Source organism: Dipodomys merriami, unplaced genomic scaffold, assembly GCF_024711535.1.
Source record: "Dipodomys merriami isolate MVZ:Mamm:240054 unplaced genomic scaffold, mDipMer1.0.p SCAF_2, whole genome shotgun sequence".
NCBI lineage: Eukaryota > Metazoa > Chordata > Mammalia > Rodentia > Heteromyidae > Dipodomys > Dipodomys merriami.
The window spans coordinates 3,135,860-3,157,989 of NW_027203381.1; the positions used below are offsets into that span (position 1 = coordinate 3,135,860).

Consider the following 22,130-nt stretch of genomic DNA (forward strand, 5'->3'; position numbering starts at 1 on the left):
ATCTTCTGGTCCTGGGCCAAAGCCACCATTAGAACTCCAGCCCCATACCCTGCCCCCCGCCCCCCCCCCCGTACTGCACGCTTGATGTCTCAAGACATCAATACCTACCATTAGTGCATATCAACCCAAAGCGGGCACGCAGTGTTTGAGGAGAGGGAAGCGCTAACAACCCTGATGCGCCACTCCACAGCGCAGACGTGCAGTGAACTGTCACACGGAAACCCATCACACCGGGCGGTAAACGGGTCGTTTCTAAATCCAGGAAAGAGCCGGCACGCCGTCGTTGTTTGCATGTGTTCCTCAGCCTGCAGGAGTCAGGTCTGTCTCAGGGAATGGACAGACAGACAGACCATGGCCCCCGGCAAAGCCTCCATCTGGAAGTCTAGCTTAAGCGAACTGCTTAGGGGCCCGCGAGTCCCGAGGTGCTGCCCCAATACTGTGTGTGCCACGGACGGGACCGTGGAGGCGGACGCTGATTGGCCAGCACCCACGGCTCTATCCCCTCCGATGACAACGCTCCAGGGAAGTTCTTCACGTACCCTGTCCCTCGTATGACATCAAGTGTTAGATAAAACACGTGACTTGCACACTCGGTAGATGTGACGACCTGAAGGTGTCACCCAGCAAGGAGCATGGGAGGAAGACAGGCTACGGAGGTCCCGTTATACAATGCATCCCTCCTGTAAAAACCCAGTGAGAATCGTCCCGTTCCATTCCCTCGGCTTCTGCTCCATCGCTAGGCCGAGAGCCCAGTCCTCCGTCCTCAGGGACAGGCAGACACACGGACGCCGGGTCGCCCACTGCGCGTGGCTGAGAGGCCCTGGGTCACTTCCTGAGCCCCCGTCCCTCCCGCCTCCAGCTCGCCCTGGGTCTCACCGAACCGCGTGCAATGCGCGCGCGCCCCGCACCTCCTGCCGCGGAGCAGACGGGAGGCGCAGGGCCTCGACCCCGGGCCGGAGGCTGCGGGCGCTGGGCTCAACCGGGAGCAGAGTCCCGCGAGCCAATAGCACACGGGCCCGGGGTGGAGCCGGCGCGGGGCGGGGGGCGGGGGCGGCGTCGGCATAGCCGGGCGGGCTGGGGCGCAGGCGGGAGGAAGGAGAAGCGCGCGCGGTCCGCGGCCAGGAACCGCGCCGGGAAGCGGCCAGGGGCTCACTGGCGACCGAGTCGGGCGCCGGGCACCGGCCAGCCGCGCTCTGAGAGCTCGGGCTCTCGAATGCACCTCCGGTTCGGCGGGGTGCGTGTTCGAGGCGGGGCCGGCGCCCGCACCGCCCAGCGCCCGCCAGCGGCGCGCGGAGGACACAGCGCGGGAAGCACGGGCAGCCGGGACGCGCGGCGGCCGCGGCCCCGAGCTCCCCGGAGCGGAGCGGAGCGGAGGCACGCAGCGCGCGGCCGACTCCGGGGAAGACGGTGGGCAGCCCGGGGTGTCCGGTGCCCGCACGTTCTGCCGGAGCCCGGCTCTGCTCTGGGGAGGGGGTGACTGGGGACACGGGGTGGGGGGAGCCCGGGTCCTCGTCCCGGGGGCCGGCCCCTCGCTCCGCCGGGGCGGACTCTCCCGCCCGCAGCCCGCGGCAGGAGCGCGCCGCGGCCCCTAGGTGGCGCCCGGCGCCCGTGCTTGCGCGCCTGCCCGCGCTCCGGGCGCCGCGGCTCAGAGCCCCGCGCGCCTCCCGGGGTCGTCAGAACCCCCGAGCCGGCCTCCGAGTCACCCAGCTCGGCGTGAGCGCGCTCTCCGCCCGCCCGGAGCCTGCGAGGCGCCGGCGGCTCCTCCGCCCCCGCGCGGACCGGCCGGGGCCTGAGCGGGAGGCGGCACCGGGGCGCCCGGGCCGAGCCTCCGCGGCTTTTCTGGGTGTTGCTTCCCTCTCTTTCCACCCCATTTTGCTTTTTCTTGAAGCCGTCAGCGGGAAACTGTCTTCCTCGCTCAGGATGAGCGTGGCCGCGCCGTTCACCCTGGACGCGCGGAGGGAGATCGCACACCACGACGCGGCGGGCGCTGCCCGGGGCGCGCGGGCTCGGAGAGGCTTCTAGGCGGCTTCCGCCCGGCCCGGCCCGGCCCGGGGCGTGGGGTGAGCGCGGGACCCGCGGGGCGCGGGCGGCCGGGCCGGGGGACCCGGGACGCGCGCAGTGTACTTGGAGACCCGAGGGGAGGCCGGGGCTGGGGGGCCCGGTGTGCGCGCGGGGCGCGAGGGACCTGCGGAGGGGGACTTCCCGGGGGAGCGGCGGGGGCCGGGGCGGGGTGCGCAGCGGAGCGGGGCCGGGCGCGGCGAAGCGGCGGGGCGGGGCGGTGCGGTCCCTGGGCGCGCGCGGGGCGCAGGTCGCAGGGCCGCGCTCCCCGCCGTCCCCCGCCGGCTCCCGCACGCCTCGTTTCTCTCTCCGAGCAGAACAACTTGGTGGACGGCCGCGCTCGCTCGCTCGCCATGGAGGTTCCGGGTAAGCGAACCCGGCCCCGCGCCCTGGTTCGGACCGGCGGGCGGGACTGGAGCCGGAGCCGGGGCGGGAGGCGCCTCGCTGTCCTCGGGGAAGGATCGGGCGTTGATGGAGAAACAACTTGGGAGAGGGGCATCGGGGCGCGAGACGAGGAGAACCGGCCGCCTGCGGAGTGGGGACGAAGCCCGGGGCCGGCGCCCGCGGGGCGGCCGGAGAAGGAAGGGCGGCCGGGGGGGGGGGGGGCGCGGACAGCGCGCGGGGCCCGTCGCGCCCGTCGCGGGGGTTTTGTGTCTGGAGGTTTCGTGTCCGGCCCCACGGCCCCGTGGCCTCCGTGCGCCCCGCGGCTCCTCTCCCGCCTTGCCAGCTCCTCGCGCCCTGCCATGGTGCGTGGAGTGGGATTATTGCTTGTCTTTTTGCTCTAACCAAACGGATCTCCTGCAAACACACTTCGGGGGTCAGGGTGAGGAAGCGGGGCGCTCGGGCGGATCCCCAGGCAACGCTGAGGGAATCTGCGTTTCGTTCCCGCCTGCGTCCCGCACCCGCACCCGCACCCCTGGACGGTGGCTGGCGGGCCGGGGGCGGCGCTGAGGACTCCGACCGGGGTGAGGGGAGAGGGGCTGCGGCTCGGCGGGGCCCGCGCGCCCCGGCACTCCCCGCGCCGCCCGGGACCTGTTGTGCCCGCTGGGGACGTGGTGGCGGCGCCGGGATCCAGGCACCGGCCCTCGGCGGGGCCCCCAGTGCGCCCCCGCAAGCCCTAAGGCTCGGGTTCTGTGCTCCGACAGGTCCGCTGGCTCCGTCCTTCTGAGAAGCCCCGGCCTCGACCTTCAGAGCGGGGAGGGGACCAGGCCCGAGGCGCCTCGGGCCCCGCGTGCCCCCGCGCCCCGCGGCGCTCCTCCCTCCCCGCGGCCCCGCCGCGGGCGCGGCTGACCATGCCCGGGCGCCGGGGGGCGCCGCGCGACCCCGCCGACGGTGGCGGCGGTGGCGGTGGCGGCGTTGGCCTGGGGGCGGCGCTGGCCCTGCTGCTGCTGCTGCTGCCCGCCGGCCGCCCGGTGCGGGCGCAGAACGACACGGAGCCCATCGTGCTGGAGGGCAAGTGCCTGGTGGTGTGCGACTCCAGCCCGTCGGCCGACGGCGCCGTCACCTCGTCCCTCGGCATCTCCGTGCGCTCGGGCAGCGCCAAGGTGGCCTTCTCGGCCACGCGCAGCACCAACCACGAGCCGTCCGAGATGAGCAACCGCACCATGACCATCTACTTCGACCAGGTCAGCGGCGTCCCGGGCCCCACGCCCGCATGTCCATGCTCTCCCCCCACCCCTGCGTCCTGAGACGCCCATGAAACCCGGGTCCGAAGCGTGACTCCCCGAGGGGGCCCGTGGGTGAGGTGGCGGGGGGGGGGGCTGGCTGGCATTGACACTGGGAACCGCCACCCCACCGTGCTGGGAAGATGGATGGGCGTCTGTACATAGCTTGGCTTCCCCGCTGGGCGGGGAAGAGAGTGTTTATTTCCAAGAAAAGTGAGTGGGAAAGGCGCGGGGATGATTTTACACACACACACACACACACCAAGAGGATGTGCAAATGCACCGCAAGCCTGCCCAGTCAGTGGAAGGCAGACTGTGCACACACCCATTACTTGGAGAGAATAAGTAATCCGGCTACCTAGGTGAGAACGGTTGCTTAAGTGTTTTAAGTCACTTCTGCAGAAGCTACAGCCATGATTAGGTGTTAGTGACTCTGGATGGTTCATGCTCAGGGTTAAAGGTCATGACCTTTTTGTGCATGATCCTCCAACTTGTTTTTTTTCCTACTCCCCCACAAAAGTTGAAAATATTATAGTAGTTTTTAGACTTTGGGCAATCAAATCTTTTTACCAATATGGTCGCTTTATAAAATAATAGAATTCTGGGCCATTACTGCATGTCTCTGCACAGGATCCAAGTATAGACATATTAACATTACTCAAACCTTAAGTACAAAGATTGACACTCACCAGGTAGTTAAGGATTGCTTGAGTGTGTGTGTGTGTGTGTGTGTGTGTGTGTGTAAAAATAATTTTCTGCCGTTACGGTTACGTTTTTATTTACAAAGCATAAAGCAATCTATTCACTTCCAGATAAGGGAAGACTAGTGAAATAGGCATCCAGGAAATACATTTTTCTTAAGGTGCTGCCGTTATAACATACTAATTTATACCTGCCAGGGCCTTAATCATCTTCACAGGTCTTCACACCACCAGGTCGGTCGGTTGGCGTACCCAGCCGACTGGGACTCAGGTCAGGCCCAGTAGGGGTGGTTCTGAGGTTACAGAGGAGCTGTCTTCCGCCACGGTGGGAGGACCTGCCCTGGGCTGGCTCCACCAGGGAGGCACTGAGGTTCAGTCCTCTGTTACCACCTCTGAGGGACTTACCATAACCTCTCCAGACTGGAAACCTGCCTCTCAGTTGAGGGGGAGAGAAGAAGCGGCTCTGAGCTGGCGGGCAGAGAATGCTTTAAGCTTGTTTGAAGGGTTGTGCTGGGCGCTGGGCACTGGGCACATGGCCTGTGGGAGACACGGAACTGGCAGCTTGAGGTGCTCCATGCCCAGCAGGGGAGGAGCAGAATGTGTGTGAGATGCACCTGCCTGGCGGAGGCTGCCGCACTGCTTCCTGCCACTGCTGTGGTTACTGGCAGCACAGCCCCACAGCCCCTGCCTTTGGGGGAGCTGCGAGTGGAAGAGGCCACGGCAGGGGGCCTATTTCCTGATCACGTGACTATCGGGAAGCCAGGAAGGAATTAGACATTGACTCTTTCCAAGAACCCCTAGTAGGCCATTTAACATGTTCAATCAATTGTGTGGTGATTTGTGTGTGAAGAACAGGGATAGACACCACACAAGATGGCCAGGTTCTGTCTTCAGCAACATATCTCCAAGAAAACCAGGTCCTCTGAGAGGGCCTTGCTGCTCTTCCAACTCTGCTGGAACGCTGTGGAATGCTTATCCTTCTTATGAGCTCCTGTGGTCTGTCGGGTGCGTGGCTCTGTTGTTAATCTTGCAGGCTGGATTTCCCTTAGAGCTCAGGCTATGTGGGCCACCATTTCACTCCTATTTTTTCAGGGTTAGTTACAGGAGCAGCAGTGCTAGTTTACAAAGTCCTTCCACTCCACATCCATTCCCAAGTGCCAACTGTGTGCTCTGAGGGCCTGGGACATAGCGTCTGCTCTAGGGTTAGTCTGGGGCTTGATCTCACAGGAGTGACCTCATTGAATTGGCCTCGTGCTCCGTTGGCTTTTCTCTCTTCATTTGGCAAGGACCTTGTTTGTGAAAGCGCATTATGTTGCAATTCCTATGACCACAATCAGTCCCCAGGATCAGGCTGCATTTATAGTGCATTTTCTGACTTTACTCTCTGCCTCCTCCCTCCCTCCCTTCCTCCCTCCCTCCCTCCCTCCCTCCCTCCCTCCCTCCCTCCCTCTCTCCCTCGCTTACCACCGAACACAGAAAATTCACATCCATTTTCTTAGTACATAAATAAAATATGTGCTCAGATCTTTACTAATTAGAACCCATTACAGTACCTGTGGGCTGTGTCCGTGCTGTCTTGTGGCTTAACCTTGGTCATGCCTTTCCCCAGGAGGACCGTGTGAGTGCTGAGTCTCTGTGCAGGCTCTGGGCACCCTGGTGTTGGTGTTGGTGATCCTGATGGGGAGCAGAGGCCGGGCGGAGGTGGGGCTTGAGGTGCCAGCTCTGTTCCCTCTTCTCTTTCAGGTCTTAGTCAATATTGGCAACCATTTTGACCTTGCCTCCAGCATATTCGTAGCCCCCCGCAAAGGGATCTATAGCTTCAGCTTCCACGTGGTCAAAGTGTATAACAGACAAACCATCCAGGTGCGTAGCCATGAGCACTGCCGCCCTCCTCCCCCCTCCCCCCCGCCCATCGTCCTGGGAAAGCTTTGCCCATGGCTGAGGCCCCAGCAAGCTGTGCTGGTGGTCAGACCCTCACCGTGGACCCCTCCCCAGGAAAGGCAGGGATTGGAGGGATCGGGCTCAGGCTTGCAAGGGTTGGGGTCATGGGTGATCTGCTGAGTGTTCCTCTGTGCCTTGCAGGTCAGCTTGATGCAGAATGGCTACCCAGTCATCTCGGCATTCGCCGGGGATCAGGACGTGACCCGGGAGGCAGCCAGCAATGGCGTCCTGCTGCTCATGGAGAGGGAGGACAAGGTGCATCTCAAGCTGGAGCGGGGCAACCTCATGGGGGGCTGGAAGTACTCCACGTTCTCCGGCTTCCTGGTGTTTCCGCTATAGACGCAGGCCACCTGCACGGTGGGATTGCTGCAGGCCGCCCCCGAGGATCGGCCTGGCCTTTTCCCCGTGACACCCCGAATTTGCCCGCCAAGGACAACTGGTTTGTCACCTCCCGTCAGACTGTGGCAGTGGAATGACCTCCTCTGGAAGCTTTGAATATTCTTTTGAATATGGACACGTCCTCGGGAACCTGGCCTCTTGTTAGGTCTAGGCAACAAGGTCTCAAGGAGAAATGAAGTGATCCATGGGAGCAATTTGTACCTGTGATTGTAAAGTCAGTAGGGGATTCTCTTGCTGGGATGTCCCTCCTCTTGTTTGTACATTGTGTCCCTGTGCTGAGGGAAGAATGCTGCTGACCCTGGGTGGACAGCGGGTGATGGCCAGGACTCAGAGCAAGACAGCCCTTGCCGTGTGTTCTGTGTGTGTCTGTGTAGCCTTAAGAACCAAGAGCCGCTTCACTTGCATTCTGTGTTGTCCCCTGGGTGGATGGGAGGATGGGGAGGGGGCGGGGCTTCGTGAACCTGTTGACAAGTGCTTTATCCACAGAAGCAAATTTTGCACGATTGGACTGCGACTTTTCGTTTTGTATAGTTTGTGTTTTCTTTTTTTTTTTTTTTTTTCTTTTTTCCAGCAGCTTCACTTTTCTTATCAGGCTTGGCTCTCCCCTCCTCTATCCCACTTTTAGTTTTCATGCTGGGATGGGAAAGTGAAAAGTGTATGTGGAGTTCCTGGATGAGATCAAAGGAAACAAAACACAAACCTGCATTCTTGGTTCCTGGATGGGAACACACCACAAAACAAGGACCTGTCTCTCAAAGTTGTCAATAGCCAACAGGGACCGTTTTTGCTGCTGCTGCTGCTGCTGCTTCCTGAAATTCTCTGAAACGCACCTTTAGAATCCGCAACCTGGATTTTGCTTTATTTTTGTAATTTATGCTCTGGGTTCCTTTAAGAACCTGGCATGTCTGGGAGGGACTGAACCCGATAAGTTGAGTGGAGCTGTAATAACCAAATCCCGTAAACACCTGTCCACCGAGAGTGTCTCCTCAGTGTGTCTCGTTTTATCTGGATCCACCGCTGAAAGCGTGCCCGGCTGTCAGGTGTGGCGGAGAGAGAGCATCAGCCCCTCTTCTTCGATCTTCTTTTGGTCTGCCAAGGACAGGAATGAGTTGACACTCTCTCAGATGCACCTGGCTGGAAGCCAACTGGAAGTCACAAGCACGGAAGGTACTGCTGCTGCCGCTAACCCAGGAGTGGTTTTACAAATCTTGCTTGATTGGCACCTGGTGCAGATTCAGTGTTTCACGAGGCAGCTGAGGGTTGGGTGCAGGATTTGTGTGCCAAGGAAATGTCACTAATCCCAAAGCAATCAAAGAGACCTCAAACCGGATGTTAATTTGTCCTTTGTGTAACAGTGTAACCAAAATATTGATGATAAAACTCATAATTTAAGATTCAGAATAAATGGGTTTGATGTCTGGCTTGCTTTGATCCCTCTACACCGTCTCCCTAATAAGAGGAAGTAAAATCCAAGCAGCAAAAGCATGAGGATACTGTGTCTTTTTAAAAAGCACACAAACAGACAGAGATTCCTGAGTGTGCAGAGGCTACTGTGAGTTTAGATGAATATGACCCAAGTAGAAACCCCATGAGTTGATACTTTGGTATTTTTCAAGCTGGAAAGTTTGGAGGGGATACATAAGAGCCTTCAGGTTTTGTGGGTAGGTGGTTTGCTTTTATCATTTATTGTCTTTGATGGTGGTATAAACAAGACCTAACATTTCCATTAGTGATGAGTGATATAAAAAAACAACAAAACACCAGCATATGAGAGACTTGACTTCTGTGTGAAAATGGACAAGTCCTGGGTTTCTTTTTCAATTAGGTGTGTGTGTGTGTGTGTGTGTGTGTGGGTGGGTGGGTGGGTGTGGGTGTGGGTGCGCACACGCACATGCTTGTCGGGGAGGGGTAAATGAGGAAATCTATAGTTTGATTAAGTTCCGCTGTCTTGCAGTGAACAGCAGAGTAGGATACTATTGTTTGGTGAGGGGTAAAAAAATCAACCAAAAAAAGGATTTAGGTACTTAGACTCTGTAACTAGAGGATACTTCTAAACCTGAGCATTGTTTATGGATGCTGGCGACATGAAAAGGAGCTGCAGTGTGTCCCGTTTATATTAATCTTCTTTTCCTCACATACTTAACTTTATGCCCAATTTAACACAAACAGGAAGCTTCTGAGAGGAAAATATTGTACTTCAGAAGGATTTCTGAGTACTTATATCCTTCATAAGTATCTACTTTTATCACTTATGTAAGTGGTCCTTGGTGTTAGCATTTTTATCCCATACAGATTATTATCTACTTATACTGGATAATAAGATACTAATCTGATCAATTTGAAAATAAGTTTTCTAGTGTTTATTTTATATTAGGGATAAAATTGATAAGTGATTCTACTACTTCTGTCTTTCCTTTCTTGGTATGAATGCTTGAAGCTACTTTAGACTCAGGCCTTCAGATTTTGTCTCTGAAGTTGGTCTACCTGCATCTGCCTGGGTTGTATTTGGCTAAACATCTTTGAGCAATGTTAAGCAACAAGGCCTGGTCAGCCCACCCAGGGGGCGGTAGTGAGTGCCCCCAGATGTACTCTGTTAACACAGCAGGGAGGGGGTTCCGGGGAAAGCACACAGTGTGATTGATGAAGATAGTTTTAAGTGAATTGCTGACAGAAGGGAGCTCGTGAATGGAAGAACTTTTCCATGTGTGTCAAAAGATACTTAAAGCTACGAAACAATATTGAAGTCTTTAATTTGATTTTTAATGGTGATCATAGTGTCACGATCCACACCTTTTACGTCCTTCCTCAGTTCTGCTGTTTAGCTCCTGAGGAATACGTGCTCACTTTTCTTTTCCAGTACATACTGCCAACATTTATCAGTAGACAATTATAGATTTTCTGAAGCAAGCAAAAATGACATCATGTATATAATTAATGTTATGGCATTTTAGTAGTAGTAAGTTGCTCTGGTCAATAAATGTCAGTTTTACTAAATTATAAGTGCTTTTAAGGAAATATTTTCATAACCTTTAAAATATATTCTAATTTGCTAACATAACCATGATGACTCAGTTCTAGATTCCTGAACCTTGTTTGTATCCTTGTACATATCTTTGATATGTGTCTTCATGTATAAGTGAAATTACCTACATTTCTACAGGATGTGATTAGCTCATCTGACAAAATTAGCAAAATCTAGTTATATTGAGCATTTGAAATATATATATTGCTGAATATTTTAATTTTGCTTGCAATACCGTCTTGAACTCAAGGAAATGACAGTATTCACATACTTAGTAAATGTTACCTATATGCTGTCTGCCTGTGAACACATGAACATATATAGCTGGTCCTTTAACATGATGTTGTTATTTTTAAAAATAGATTGGCTACATTCTCCTGGAATATGAGGGGGAAATTCATGTGACAATATTTTGCAATATTTTATAAGAAAACATGTTAGCAAGATAATTTTGCTGTGAACAAAGTAATGATGTTTCTTTTTCTATAACATAGGAGAATATCATAATCTCATAATGCAAACATGCAAATGAAATGAAAATACATTATTTTCAAGGTGATGAAAATATATGGGAGATCATAGAATCTGCAGGTTGCATTGAATCATTCTAAAGATTCATCTAAAGACTCTCTAAAAAATACTTGTATAAAAGGCAAAGCCAGAGAATTAACTGTAGAATTGCCATGAGCTTTGCCCCTTTGCCTTTCTTCATGGAAATTTACTTGTCATTAAGATGCTAAGTCCTAAGCTGGCATTTGGCTACTAAAGTGGGATATTATGAAGGAATTTAAAACTTTCAGTACAAAACTTACACATGCTCATGTGATTCACAACATTGTTTGTCCTCTCACTTAAAGAGCAAGTGTGCTAAATGTGCTACAGTAAGGTACCAGGACTTGCTTTTGGTTTTATCCTTTCCCTCATTCTGTGCTTTGCAGCTCTTTTCTGATACACTGCGAAGAAAGTAATTGGTGATGGCCACAATTCTTAGCAAAGTCTGTGTGTCTGCCTAGAATTTTAAACCATATATATGTACATATACATATATATGGTTTAAAATATATACATTGTGTGTATGCATACAATTCATTTTGAAAGGTATCTTAAGCGTGATGGATCAGGGCTCTCTGTGAAGCAGTTGGACAGAATTGTTCCATGCTCCCAAAGGTTAAAAGCCCTTCTGTAAAACATCCCTTGAATACAAACTTGAAAAACGTCACTCATCTGAGTCTGTCTAATAACATTGTACTAAACTCTGACTTCAGTAAATGATCTTTCCTCACACTCTCCAGCCAGGACGGAACGCTAAAGTCTACGAGGGCAAACACTGCAGTGCCACCTTCTCCCAGTGTTACAGGTCCTGTGTCATCTTCCTGAGTGAGTTTGGCTGGACGCCTATCTCAAGAATGGCTTCCATATCTCACGTGTCGTAAATCAATCATCTTCATCAGCTGGCCTGCGCACACTCCCTGTGTGGAGTAAATGAGCTCCGTGACAACTTAATTTGGAAAAGAAATCTTCATGCCCACCTCTCACTGCCTGCAGCCGGACTCCCCGGGGTCGGAAGGCTGCATGACACAGGACAGGACGGCCTAGCAGACGGGGTCCTCGTGACAGAGCCTGACCAGCCCTGCCCTAAGGATTCTCATTGTTCCTTCCCATTCTTCAGGAATGCTAGTTTCTCCTTTTGGTTCTGTATCCATTTGTAAAAGACCTTGGGGTGGAGAAGGATATATTTTCGAGGGCTGCACTATATTGACTACTTTGCATGTCCATTTAATCTTATTCATTTAAAAATACTTAAACCAGTCTTTTACTTCCTTGAAGTACCCTATAAATTGTGCATCCTGTTATTTCTGTGACCTTTTACTGAAAAACCCACATTATGCCCACATTGTGTCTCTAATCCTAGTTACTCAGGAGGCTGAGATATAAGGATCATGGTTCAAAGCCAGCCTGGGCAGGAAAGTCCATGAGACTCTTATTTCCAATTAACCACAAAAAAATCTGGAAGTGGTTGAGCAGTAAGCTTGAGCAGAAACTCTCAGGGCCAGTGCTCAGGCCCTGAGTTCAAGCCCCAGGACTGGCGCGCGCGCACGCACACACACACACACACACACACATACAATGCACATTTGTTTTGATTGTGGGCACATTGCTGTTATGAAACAGAATGTCCTAGTACAATGAATATCTCAAATATAATTAAATCATATTTGGCAAGCTCTTCTTATGGCCAAAAAAAATCACTTATAATATTAGTACATGGAACTTAAAGATTCCATCTAAGAGTAGTACTCGCAAGCATTTTATCTATGAGATGCTAGTTCTTACGATCTTGTAACTATTAGATCATAAATGCATGTTTTTTGAGAGTAGTCTAACCCTATAAAATGAAGTTAGGACCCTACAATGAGAATGTGATTTGTCTTTCCATTCCCAGCACTGTGTCGAGATGTAGTTTTGGTTCTGAAATGATAACCTACCCAAGAAAGGGGACCCTGTATTGCTTAGAAAACTTGATCTATTCTTTTGGGCCAAGGGTACAGATACTTCCTTTGCCTTCGATAGCATGTTGCTATTGCTGCTGACAGTAGTGATGGAGAGAGAAATAAGCACTCTCAGGGTGCAGCTAGAGCTCATAGTTCGTGTGGAAACACCCGGAGGCCAGAGTCTAGCAGCCAGGTTTGGGCTGGAGTGGGTGTGGGAGAGCATTCTGATCACATAGGAAGAAGTGTCTTTGTCTTGGCACTGCCAGTGGATAGTGAACCTCTCTTGCTTTACCAAGTGTAACCTCCACGCTCGCTTTCCTCCCATACTGTTCAAGTTCCCGTATTTGACAAACCAGTGGCCACGCACTTCACCATGTGATCTTGAAGGTCAAGTGGGTAGGAGCAGTGCAGGAAAGGAGTGCTGCCTAACCACGCAAGCTGCCTTGTTGGTGCTTGCCTTCTGTGTAGCGTGTGTCTGGGAATGACAGAGACTTGCTGGGAAGGGTTCTTAGAAGCAGGCCTGTAGTTCAGTACAAACAGTACCACCTGAAGTCCATCTTATACAGAATTGAATGGGGTGCATGCTTGTCATGTTGGCCTTCAGTTTTGCAAGATATTAACTTCATGAATTGAATGTTTCTAAACACACACATGACTTCTGTGTATCCTGTTCTTGTGCAATCATGCATACTTGTGTGTGTGTGTGTGTGTGTGTGTGTGTGTGTGTGTGTGTGTGTGTGTGTGTGTGAATGCATGAAGTATTTACAATCATCTCCTCAACCTCTTGTGTGTGGCTCTGAGCCCTACACGGAGCACTCCGTCCATCCCTGGGATGATGGACTCAGGTGCCATTACATGCATGTGTCTGTAGGGTCAATTCCCCTAACTTTTTATTTCAATAATTTGATCTGGTGTTTTGCATTTTACTTCTGGTATTCAATCTTAGGAATTTATTTTGCCAGAAGGTGGAAATTACATCTGGTCTCCCTGACAGACAGAGATTGAGAACTGTTGAGAATAATTAGGCCATCTGGTGCTATAAATCCAATAGAAAGTTATGATCAGTGGATTGTGGCCTAGCCTGCTCTCTGTCCCCTGCATCTGAATTACCTTGGCACAAAAGACTGACGAGGGATGGATTTTTAAAAGGAAATTTCCACATCTCCCCAGTTATTAGCAGGCAAAAGGCTTGCGTGCATTAGATCATGGTAATTAGGGAAGGCTTATATTCCCCAAAGGCCTATTACTTTTTAAAAATTAAAAAAAAAAAACACGTCTCAAATATATGGTACCAAATAGGAGGGGGATGTCATGTGATTTTACTTAGGATTCTCACCAATTCCTGCATATGTTCATAAGAAGGAAGTGCTTATGTAAATGAATTTATTGTAATGAAATATTGAAATGATTTCTGATTTATTTTGCTTATTTTTTTTCAGAATTGTAGAATCATTTGTTTCTGATGGGGAAAAAACACTCAAAAACTCCCCAATAGATGGTGCTGCTGGTGTGATTTAAACCATTGGATAATTAGTATGCAAAAAAGCTCTAGAGAGGGGCCTCTGGGAATTCCCATACATCAAGTTAGAGAGAGAGAGAGAGAGAGAGAGAGAGAGAGACAGAGAGAGAGAGAGAGAGACAGAGACAGAGACAGAGACAGAGACAGAGACAGAGACAGAGACAGAGAGAGAGGGAGGGAGGGAGAGAGACATGTGGCTTTATTTTTGCCAAATGCAAATGGGCGTAATTGCATAATTTCAAGACTTCAGAAAGATTTCTTGATGTTTTGAGGTCAAGGAATTAATTCTGGACTCCATTACTCATATCTCAAACATCTTTGAAATAAAAAGTGCAAACAAAATGCAGTCTTACTTGAAAGATGGGCTGAATGGTCTTCCCATTTTTGCCTCTGAGGGCTTCGGGTCTTTGCGTGAACGTTGTGTAGCATCATGGTTGTGCTGTCCCAGTGCCTTCTCTTTGTTTGCAGGATTTTGCAGATGCCAGGAGTGTGGTTGCAGGTGGGGCTGAGGGTCAGCTCCAGTGGAGCTGGTCACCATTATGAGGCTAGACAAGGACCGTCCTGTGTCTTCACTCTTCATCACCAGATAGGGACTAGAAGGCTTAACGTGATTGAAGGGCCTGGTCAAAGTCTCAGAGGTGGGGTTTGAATCTTGGACTCTCTCTTCAGAGAATGGACTGGACTGACCATCTTAACACATAGGTTTTATGCAAACAATCATTTTGTCCAGCAAACAACAAACAAAGAAACAACAGCTGTGCAGTACCACTAAGCACACATCTGCATCACAGCTATTTCAGTAACACATTGTTCAAAAATGCAGTCTCACAGGCTGCAGATATTAAATGTAGCTCTCTCATAATGATATCAGAAATACTGCAATCGCTGCAGTGAAATATAAATTTACTAAGCTGTCTACGTCAGAAACAATCAAGTTTGAAGTTTGGTTTCCCACTTGTTCAGTCTTCATTCCCCATGGAGAAAATGGTCATGGAAATGTTTTTCTTTTATTCCTCTTGCCTAAGCAAAGACAAACTCAAAAGAGCTCCCATTTATAAATATAAACAGCTCATTGTGCAACGACAGTGTGTCTTCTATAAAGGGCACAGATTGCTGGTTAGAATGAAGCCAAGTGCAAGACGCAAAGGAGTCTGGTCTCACGAAGCTTTGGCTCCTCCTCCTCCTCCGACTGGAGAAGTGAATCCAGAAGTCCTCTAGAATCACACAAGTGGCATGATCACAACTTGCATAACAGAAGATGAGCACATGACGCTAAAGCAGGCTGACAAGTGGTTGCACTAAGTGTGTGTGTCTGTGTGTGTGTGTGTGTGTGTGTGTGTGTGTGTGTGTGTGTAAAACTCTGGGCCGTACACTGATGCTCTACCACTTGAGACACACCCAACCCATCCTCCAGGGAGGGAAGCCAGCCCAGGTATAGACAGCTTTTACTTCACAAAGAATTGAGGTGATTTAAGAAAATCTCAAATGAATGCAAAGTAAGTTGAGATCTTCACTGTTTTGGTTTTTTCCCCATAAGATACTGATAATCTTTTTAAAGATTAGTTGAAACAGATAAGTTCAAATTAAATACTCTCAAGTTGAGCATAGTGGCCCGTAAGATAATCAATGTTATTTTCTAATGCTATTACTGAAGAACATGTTGATGTGGTTTATTGATAGCGTTTTGGCACCAGAGAAGGTTCTGTATATGCCAACTCTGGAGGTTTTTCTTTTAGTTACAAAACATCTGAGAGTTCCCATAACCAGACAGCAGGTGATGTGTCAGGCTGTGGCCACAGCGGGGGATGGGCCAGGGCGATGCCTTGTCCTCAGAAGGCAGGGGCAGTTTCTACTGGGGTGGGCCCAGAACATGACTCCAAGAATGTGCACTTGGCAACTAGAATAATTCTGGTCTATTAAAAATTAATATGTCAAAAATGTAACAGAGCATACTGAAAAAAATGCTGATATAAAGATGATGTATAGATGAATACAATGGGACGATAAATGATAAGTGAATGACAGATGGATAGATACATTCATATATTAGATGAGAAATAAATGATGAAGACAAACAGATGAAAGATATGCAAATGATTGGTACATAGATGATATAAATAATGCTAAATAAATAGATGGATTGATAGATTGGTAGAGTAGATAAATGATATTGATGATGATGATGATATATATGGCTGAATAGATAGATACATTGATGATAAATAAATGATAAATATATAGATGCTACATGGATATTCACTTACATACATGTGTACATAGATGACAGATACATAGATAGTAGATACTTTAACTGTTTGGTGGTTTGATAGTGACAGACACACTCTTCTTACCTAATCTAAACCAATTCTTCTGATTCTCTTTTCAACAAGACCCATTCTGGGCCTTCATGAAGTGATTCAAGAGTCTAAAAAGGCACATGGCACAACTCAGGATGTGTCCCTGTCCCCAGGTCTGTCTGAGGATGGACCTCCAGAACATCTTGTTGGCCCTTTTGGAGTAGGAATCTCCAGTCTAACCTCTAAGCAAGAAATTTCTAGCTCCGTTGGGAAGCCTCTGCTTTAGCATCTGGCATAGGGCCTCACATTCCCTGCGTGTAGGAGAGAGGCTGCTAGGAACTCCCTTCTACAGGTTTGACAGCGCACTGCATGTAAGCTTAGATAAGTGTGGACTAGTGAAATGTGTGATACTTCTCTGCCTCTCGACGCTATTAGCAATGAACTCATAAACCCCCGAAAAGAAGCGCAACTCCAATGCCTTATGGCACTCAATGCTTATTTAAATTAAATGTTCCTAAACCTCACAGAAATATAGCAATTTACCCAAACGTCCTTCTGGTTTTATCAGTCAGTTTATTAGAAATGTTTTTGGACCTCTTTTAATGCTTAATATTGATTGCACAAGAATTAGGTCTTCTCTGTTCAAATAAATTTTCTTGGATTGTGTTCTGTGGTTAGGAAGTTTTGTTTATCTTTAGCCTGTTCGGAAGAGTGTCAGTGTCTTCTGAGAGTGGTTCCTTGTTTTCTATGTGGATGTTTTTTGTCCTTGATTATTTAAGAAAATTGGGTCTTCTTACTACTTTTTTTTTTAAACAGAATTTGTGTTGTGTTTTTGTGGGCAATTATGCTATGTCTGTATTCTGAATTATTTTTATTATCACTATGGCTAAATAGGAAGCTTAATTAGCATTTTCTGAGGATCTTATTTAATTAAAAGTTCAAACTTGTGATATATTTTACATTTGCCTTACTTACCAGAATCAGCTCCCACAGGAACTCTTCCTGATGGAGGTGAGCTGGCCGTGAGGTTTCCCAGAGGAACCTGAAAAATATCAAAGGATTTGTCCTCTCTCGTTAGAAAAAGGAAGATGCTGGAAACAGGAAGCCTGTCTGGTCTGTTCAGTCCCAGGAACACACCCATAGGAAGGGACGCTTAACTGTTTTTACATTTATAGAGTAAATGGTACTAATTAAGCAGTTCAGAAATTTTCTGAGGTTCACAAATCGAATTAGAACATACTTCATAATATATTTATTTTGGCACAGTAGTACTATAATTTCAGAATGTCTCTTTGTCTGTCTATCTATCTATCTATCTATCTATCTATCTATCTATCTATCTATCTATCTATCTATCTATCTATCTATCTATCTATCTATCTATCCATCTATCTTCTTGTTAAGTGAAGTATTCAAATCCTTAACAAAGCCACTCTTCTTTCATTCTAATTTTCTCTTTTTGTTTTGAGCAGTGCTGAGTTTAAACACGGGGCCTTGAGCTTGCTAGGCAGGCCCTCTATCACTTGAGCCTCGCCTCCAGCAGTGTAAGTCCTGGTCATTTCACAGATATGGGCTTGACTCCTTTCTCAGGGCATTTATCCACCCACTTTAGGCTTGTCAACATTGATATCACAGGCACGGACCACTGTTTCTGGCTGCCATTTGTGGAGGTAGAATCTCATTGGATTTTCTGCTCAGGCTGACCCTCAATCTTCCCAATCTCGACCTCCTAGATAATTAATGGGGACTGGTGGAGCCCCTAGACCCAGAGGTGTTGTGAACACTTCTCCTCAGATTGGCCTTGAAGTACAGTCCTCTCATTCTCAGCCTCTCAAGGAGGTAGAATTAGAAGCTTGAGCCACCAATGCTTGACCCCCCCCTCAATATCTCCTTCTCCCAAAGCATTTGTGATGAGCTGCTGGCCATAGTGCTTCCTCTCCACTCAACAGGGAGTGCTGAGACTACTGGAAAACTCAGACAGGCACAGGTGTTCTGCGCACAGGCATTTGATGTCAGGCTGAGGATTTGCAGGACTCCGGTGGAGATGCTGAGTGATCTCTGAACGCATCCACCATGGATGGGGCAAATGGGAAGTGATTGCATAAGTCTGAGGGAACTGGTGAAGAGGTAGTATGCCTTGGGGGGCTTTTGTTTGGAAAATTGCTGGTTCTTTCATGATCTAGATTCTGGATATAACAAACTCTTCGGTTTTTAGATTTTTTTCTTTTCAACTATAACTCATAATGTTTAGTAGATGATACTTCTATAAACAGAAATTTAACATTTAACTTTTCACTCCTGGCTAATTCCTACAGAATTTAGAAACTCTCATGGAGTCTTCCTGAATTTTTGACAACACAACTCTGTATTTGCTTGATAAGAATCTGTCCTCTTTGTAACAAGACAACTGGCAAGGCTTTGACTTGGATGTCCTATTTGAGATGATAGTCAGTTTTAGGGACTTTCGGTGGGCTCTTTGGAGTCAATACTTGCAAAGATCTCTAGAGAAAAATAACCTGGTTCCTGGCTTATAGGGGCATCCAGAGTGGGATTAAGTATGGGAAGTCATTTCCTGGCAGAATGGAAATTTAGGATATGTGTGGGTCCTTGAAAAACCAGAAATTCATCCCATTTTGCTAGGATCTGCTAATAAAGTCTGCTGTTGAGTTACTCTCTTGTAGCCATGAGGGACTTTATTTAACTTTACTGACGAGACTGGAGGTTGAAATCAGGGTTCCACACTTGCTAGGCAGGTGTCTGTGTCTCACGCTGTCACTTGGGTGCCCACACCCACACCATGCCTGCTGGCCTGGATTCAGTGTGCCCTGTGTGCTAAGTTTGATTTACCCCCAGCCTTCTGTCCAGGGCACCTACACCAGTCTGCCTTCTCCAGTAATATACCAGGCCTCCACAGCCCTCTTTTCCTCCCAGCATTTACAACCTTTCAGCTCCCTAATTCCTTTACAAGCATGAACAGGAGTCTAGCAATAATTAACTGATAATTTTTCATGGACAACACAATGGAAATGGAGTCATAGACTGGTTAATTCATCAATAGCATGCAGCAAATGTGCAAACAGCAGAACCCAAAGAAAAGAAGGCTGACTGGCAGATGTTTGCAGGTGTCCAGATGGCTGAAGTCCTGAAAGGAATACAAAATGGGGAAGAATAAAGTGGTCAAAGTGAGAGTCCTGGGGATAAAGGAGGAACTTCGTGACTGGTGGTGACAATGTTTGGATGTCAGTGAGTGCAAATAATGGCACCGATGCAGAAAGCAAGAAATTGAAAACACCACATGATTCATATCTCACTTTTTTAAAACAAATGTTCTGCACCTTAGACATATTTCAGTTCTGATTTGTAGAAGAGGCACCTTCAATAGGTGACAAATCTGTGGACACTGTACCTCGTGGAGGTCAGAGAGGAAAGAGGCATTATCGTTCTGGGAGAAGCACTTGGGATGAACAAACTTCATCTGTCAAGGTCAGTCAGCATTCTGAAACCAAAGCACGCTTCCTGAACTTGGTTATTGTGTATTTAACTAAATCCTGTTTTAGATCCAAGACACAAATCTGAATCTGCAACCATGAGGGTTCAATATTCCTTGTCAAATCTAATTTGATTCATTGACTGATGTAACATATTTAGTCTGGAAACTGGGGAACGGTTACACACCATGCAAGGTTTTGGCAACAAGCAACACTACATTTTAGAGACACATTGGAGAATGTAGCTAATACATGGCATTAAACTCTTTTTAACGTCTTAACTGGTTGTGCATAGTCACTCTCCATTTCTCATATTCTAAAATGGTTTCAAACTCTACTCAAAATATATGAAAATAAAATCAGTCTTAATGATGGCATCTGCTATTGTTGATGAGATCTGCATGTGTTAAGTTTGTCACAGGGGAATGAGCAGTCCCTGGTGGAAATGACATATTTATGGAAGTCAGACCATGCCAGTCTTGGAGGTAAGCTAACTTGTTCCTGCTCCCATGCTGACTGTCCCCAGTCCAGACTGGCCAGCCAGGGATCCATGCAATAATAGATCATGACATCATGCAGAAGTCAGTGCTAGCATCGGAAAATTTCAATAAGGTCTGAAAGCTTCTTTCTCTAATTGACTATTGTGGCCAGATGCAGATCTTGCAAAAAGTTTTTCCTTTCACTCCATAAATCAATTATTTATTACATTTACAAGTTTACACATTTCTGAGGTTAAGCTTAATTTATATATTTAATAATATTTGGCCAAGTATGCAATGTCAAATTAAACCAAACACTGAAGTACTTATCTTGATGGTTTAATATGTATTCCACGAAGGCTCGGTTTACTCATTTATTAATTAGGGTAAGTTCCTTGGGATGGGAGGACATAAATTACCAACTCATAGAGCTTGTGGTTTGGATTGATTTGGATAAGTGTACTGGAATTCTTATGCTGTACAAAACGTGGTAGTGCTTTGGGAAGTGGAAGGCTCCAGAGACTTACAAGGGGCATCGACGCTGTCTCTCGGGAAGGTGAGACCAGAGGGCAGGTTTGAGCTCCTCGGCATTGTCCTGGGAGCACCATGCCTCGGTTAGGGGGCAGCAGAAGCCAGAGAGCAAGGATCGGGGTGCTGGAGAAGAGGGAGGACATCAGAGGACCTTAGGACCTTAGCTTAGTCTTTCTCTTTTCCTGTTCTAAAACAGTACAACAGATTGGATCATTTTAAAGAAAAAACCTTTTATTTCTCTCATGGATCAGGTGTCATGGGATTGAGAGAGCCCACATGGTGAGGGTTTGAACCACGTGTGATCTCCTGATATTAATTTATAAGAACTGTATACCACATCCACATGCAGAATAGGGCACCGTGTGCAGCCCGTGTGTGAGACACAGCCAGAGGGGTGTTACAGCACACCCACCCTGAGGTCCCCCATCAGCCTATCCACAGCTCCATCCACCCATGGACCACTGCCCATGGCAGGACTCCTATGGGCCGTCACCCCATGGTGTCACCACTGAAGATCCCACAGTGGAGAATGAATTTCCCCATGGATTACGGTAAGAACATTCAAACCATAACAGACATGAAAAGAAAACATTTTAATTTTGTTTGAAGATCAGTTCTTACACTAGTAGGAAGTGAACTGTAATAAAATGTAAAGCACTCTAATGAGATGGATGGTATACATACATATATAAATATATATTAGATAGATGATAGATAGATAGATAGATAGATAGATAGATAGATAGATAGATAGATAGAGTATACCATTTAGTCACTCATCTTCTACACACCTTCTCGAAATAACTGATGACATGGACTTGTCACGGAACAGGTAAGAAATGCCCATCAACCAGCCTCGGCTTCTAATTTGTCATCGTTTTCCATCCACAGTTCAGAGAGCTTCCAAAGAAAATAGCTGATGTCGACACATAAGTATATTCAGATTTCTAAAAATGATTTGGTGGTAACTTTATGAACAAATATTTTTCCAAACTAATGGGTGCCTTCTATATTTCTTGCTTAATTTTGATATATATCTCCTTTGTCGACATTAAAACAAAATACTTGTAGAATATTTCTTTCCCATTCTCAAGAAATAGCTTCCATACAGCGGTCCCAGTCTCTGAGCATGGTTTTCCAGTTTTAACCATATTCTGTAGTCAAGCCAAAATTCCTTCTCCTTCCAAGTCCTCCACTCCTCCATATTTCTACACTGCTACCTTCCCATCATGCCCAGCTTCTAGAAATCACAGACCTCTTTACTGCCTTGTGATTGGCCTTTCCTAGACTATGCCATGAATGGAAACTTCTAACATGTACCATTTTTAGTTTGGCTTTTACCTTGTCTAATGCAGCCAATATTCTTCATTATTATCAGTATTTATTTCTTTAAAATTTTTCATTGATACCTTTAATGACTTACATATTTATGACACACAGTTTGAGATGTCCACACATGTGGAGATGTGTACTGATAAAATCAAGCTGTTTACCTTTACCATCTCTTTTTTGTTTATTAGTTTTTGATTGATTTTGTGG

At 48.0% G+C, this 22,130-nt stretch overlaps 2 protein-coding genes across 2 annotated transcripts; both read left to right on the forward strand.

Moving 5' to 3' along the window:
* The first annotated feature begins 351 nt into the window (after nt 1-351).
* On the forward strand, nt 352-2,426 carry LOC138831533 (uncharacterized). Its single transcript, XM_070028603.1, has 4 exons — nt 352-549; nt 1,008-1,407; nt 1,889-2,060; nt 2,376-2,426. The coding sequence occupies exons 1-3, from the start codon at nt 352-354 to the stop codon at nt 2,020-2,022; spliced, it is 732 nt and encodes a 243-aa protein (XP_069884704.1). The 3' UTR covers nt 2,023-2,060; nt 2,376-2,426.
* An 856-nt stretch (nt 2,427-3,282) lies between these two features.
* On the forward strand, nt 3,283-8,181 carry Cbln2 (cerebellin 2 precursor). The gene is made up of 3 exons (XM_070028969.1): nt 3,283-3,683; nt 6,167-6,286; nt 6,506-8,181. Exons 1-3 carry the CDS (start codon nt 3,351-3,353, stop codon nt 6,701-6,703), a joined length of 651 nt encoding a protein of 216 aa, XP_069885070.1. The 5' UTR covers nt 3,283-3,350; the 3' UTR covers nt 6,704-8,181.
* The last annotated feature ends 13,949 nt before the right edge of the window (nt 8,182-22,130 follow it).

Excerpts from the sequence above, each read along its gene's own strand:
- Cbln2 (XM_070028969.1), top strand. The coding sequence starts at position 3,351 with ATGCCCGGGCGCCGGGGGGCGCCGCGCGACCCCGCCGACGGTGGCGGC. Across the intron at positions 3,684-6,166 it reads TGACCATCTACTTCGACCAG|GTCTTAGTCAATATTGGCAA; the intron begins GTCAGCGGCGTC and ends CTTCTCTTTCAG. Across the intron at positions 6,287-6,505 it reads ATAACAGACAAACCATCCAG|GTCAGCTTGATGCAGAATGG; the intron begins GTGCGTAGCCAT and ends TGTGCCTTGCAG.
- LOC138831533 (XM_070028603.1), top strand. The coding sequence starts at position 352 with ATGGCCCCCGGCAAAGCCTCCATCTGGAAGTCTAGCTTAAGCGAACTG. Across the intron at positions 550-1,007 it reads CTTCACGTACCCTGTCCCTC|CACACGGGCCCGGGGTGGAG; the intron begins GTATGACATCAA and ends GCGAGCCAATAG. Across the intron at positions 1,408-1,888 it reads GGCCGACTCCGGGGAAGACG|CCGTCAGCGGGAAACTGTCT; the intron begins GTGGGCAGCCCG and ends TTTTTCTTGAAG.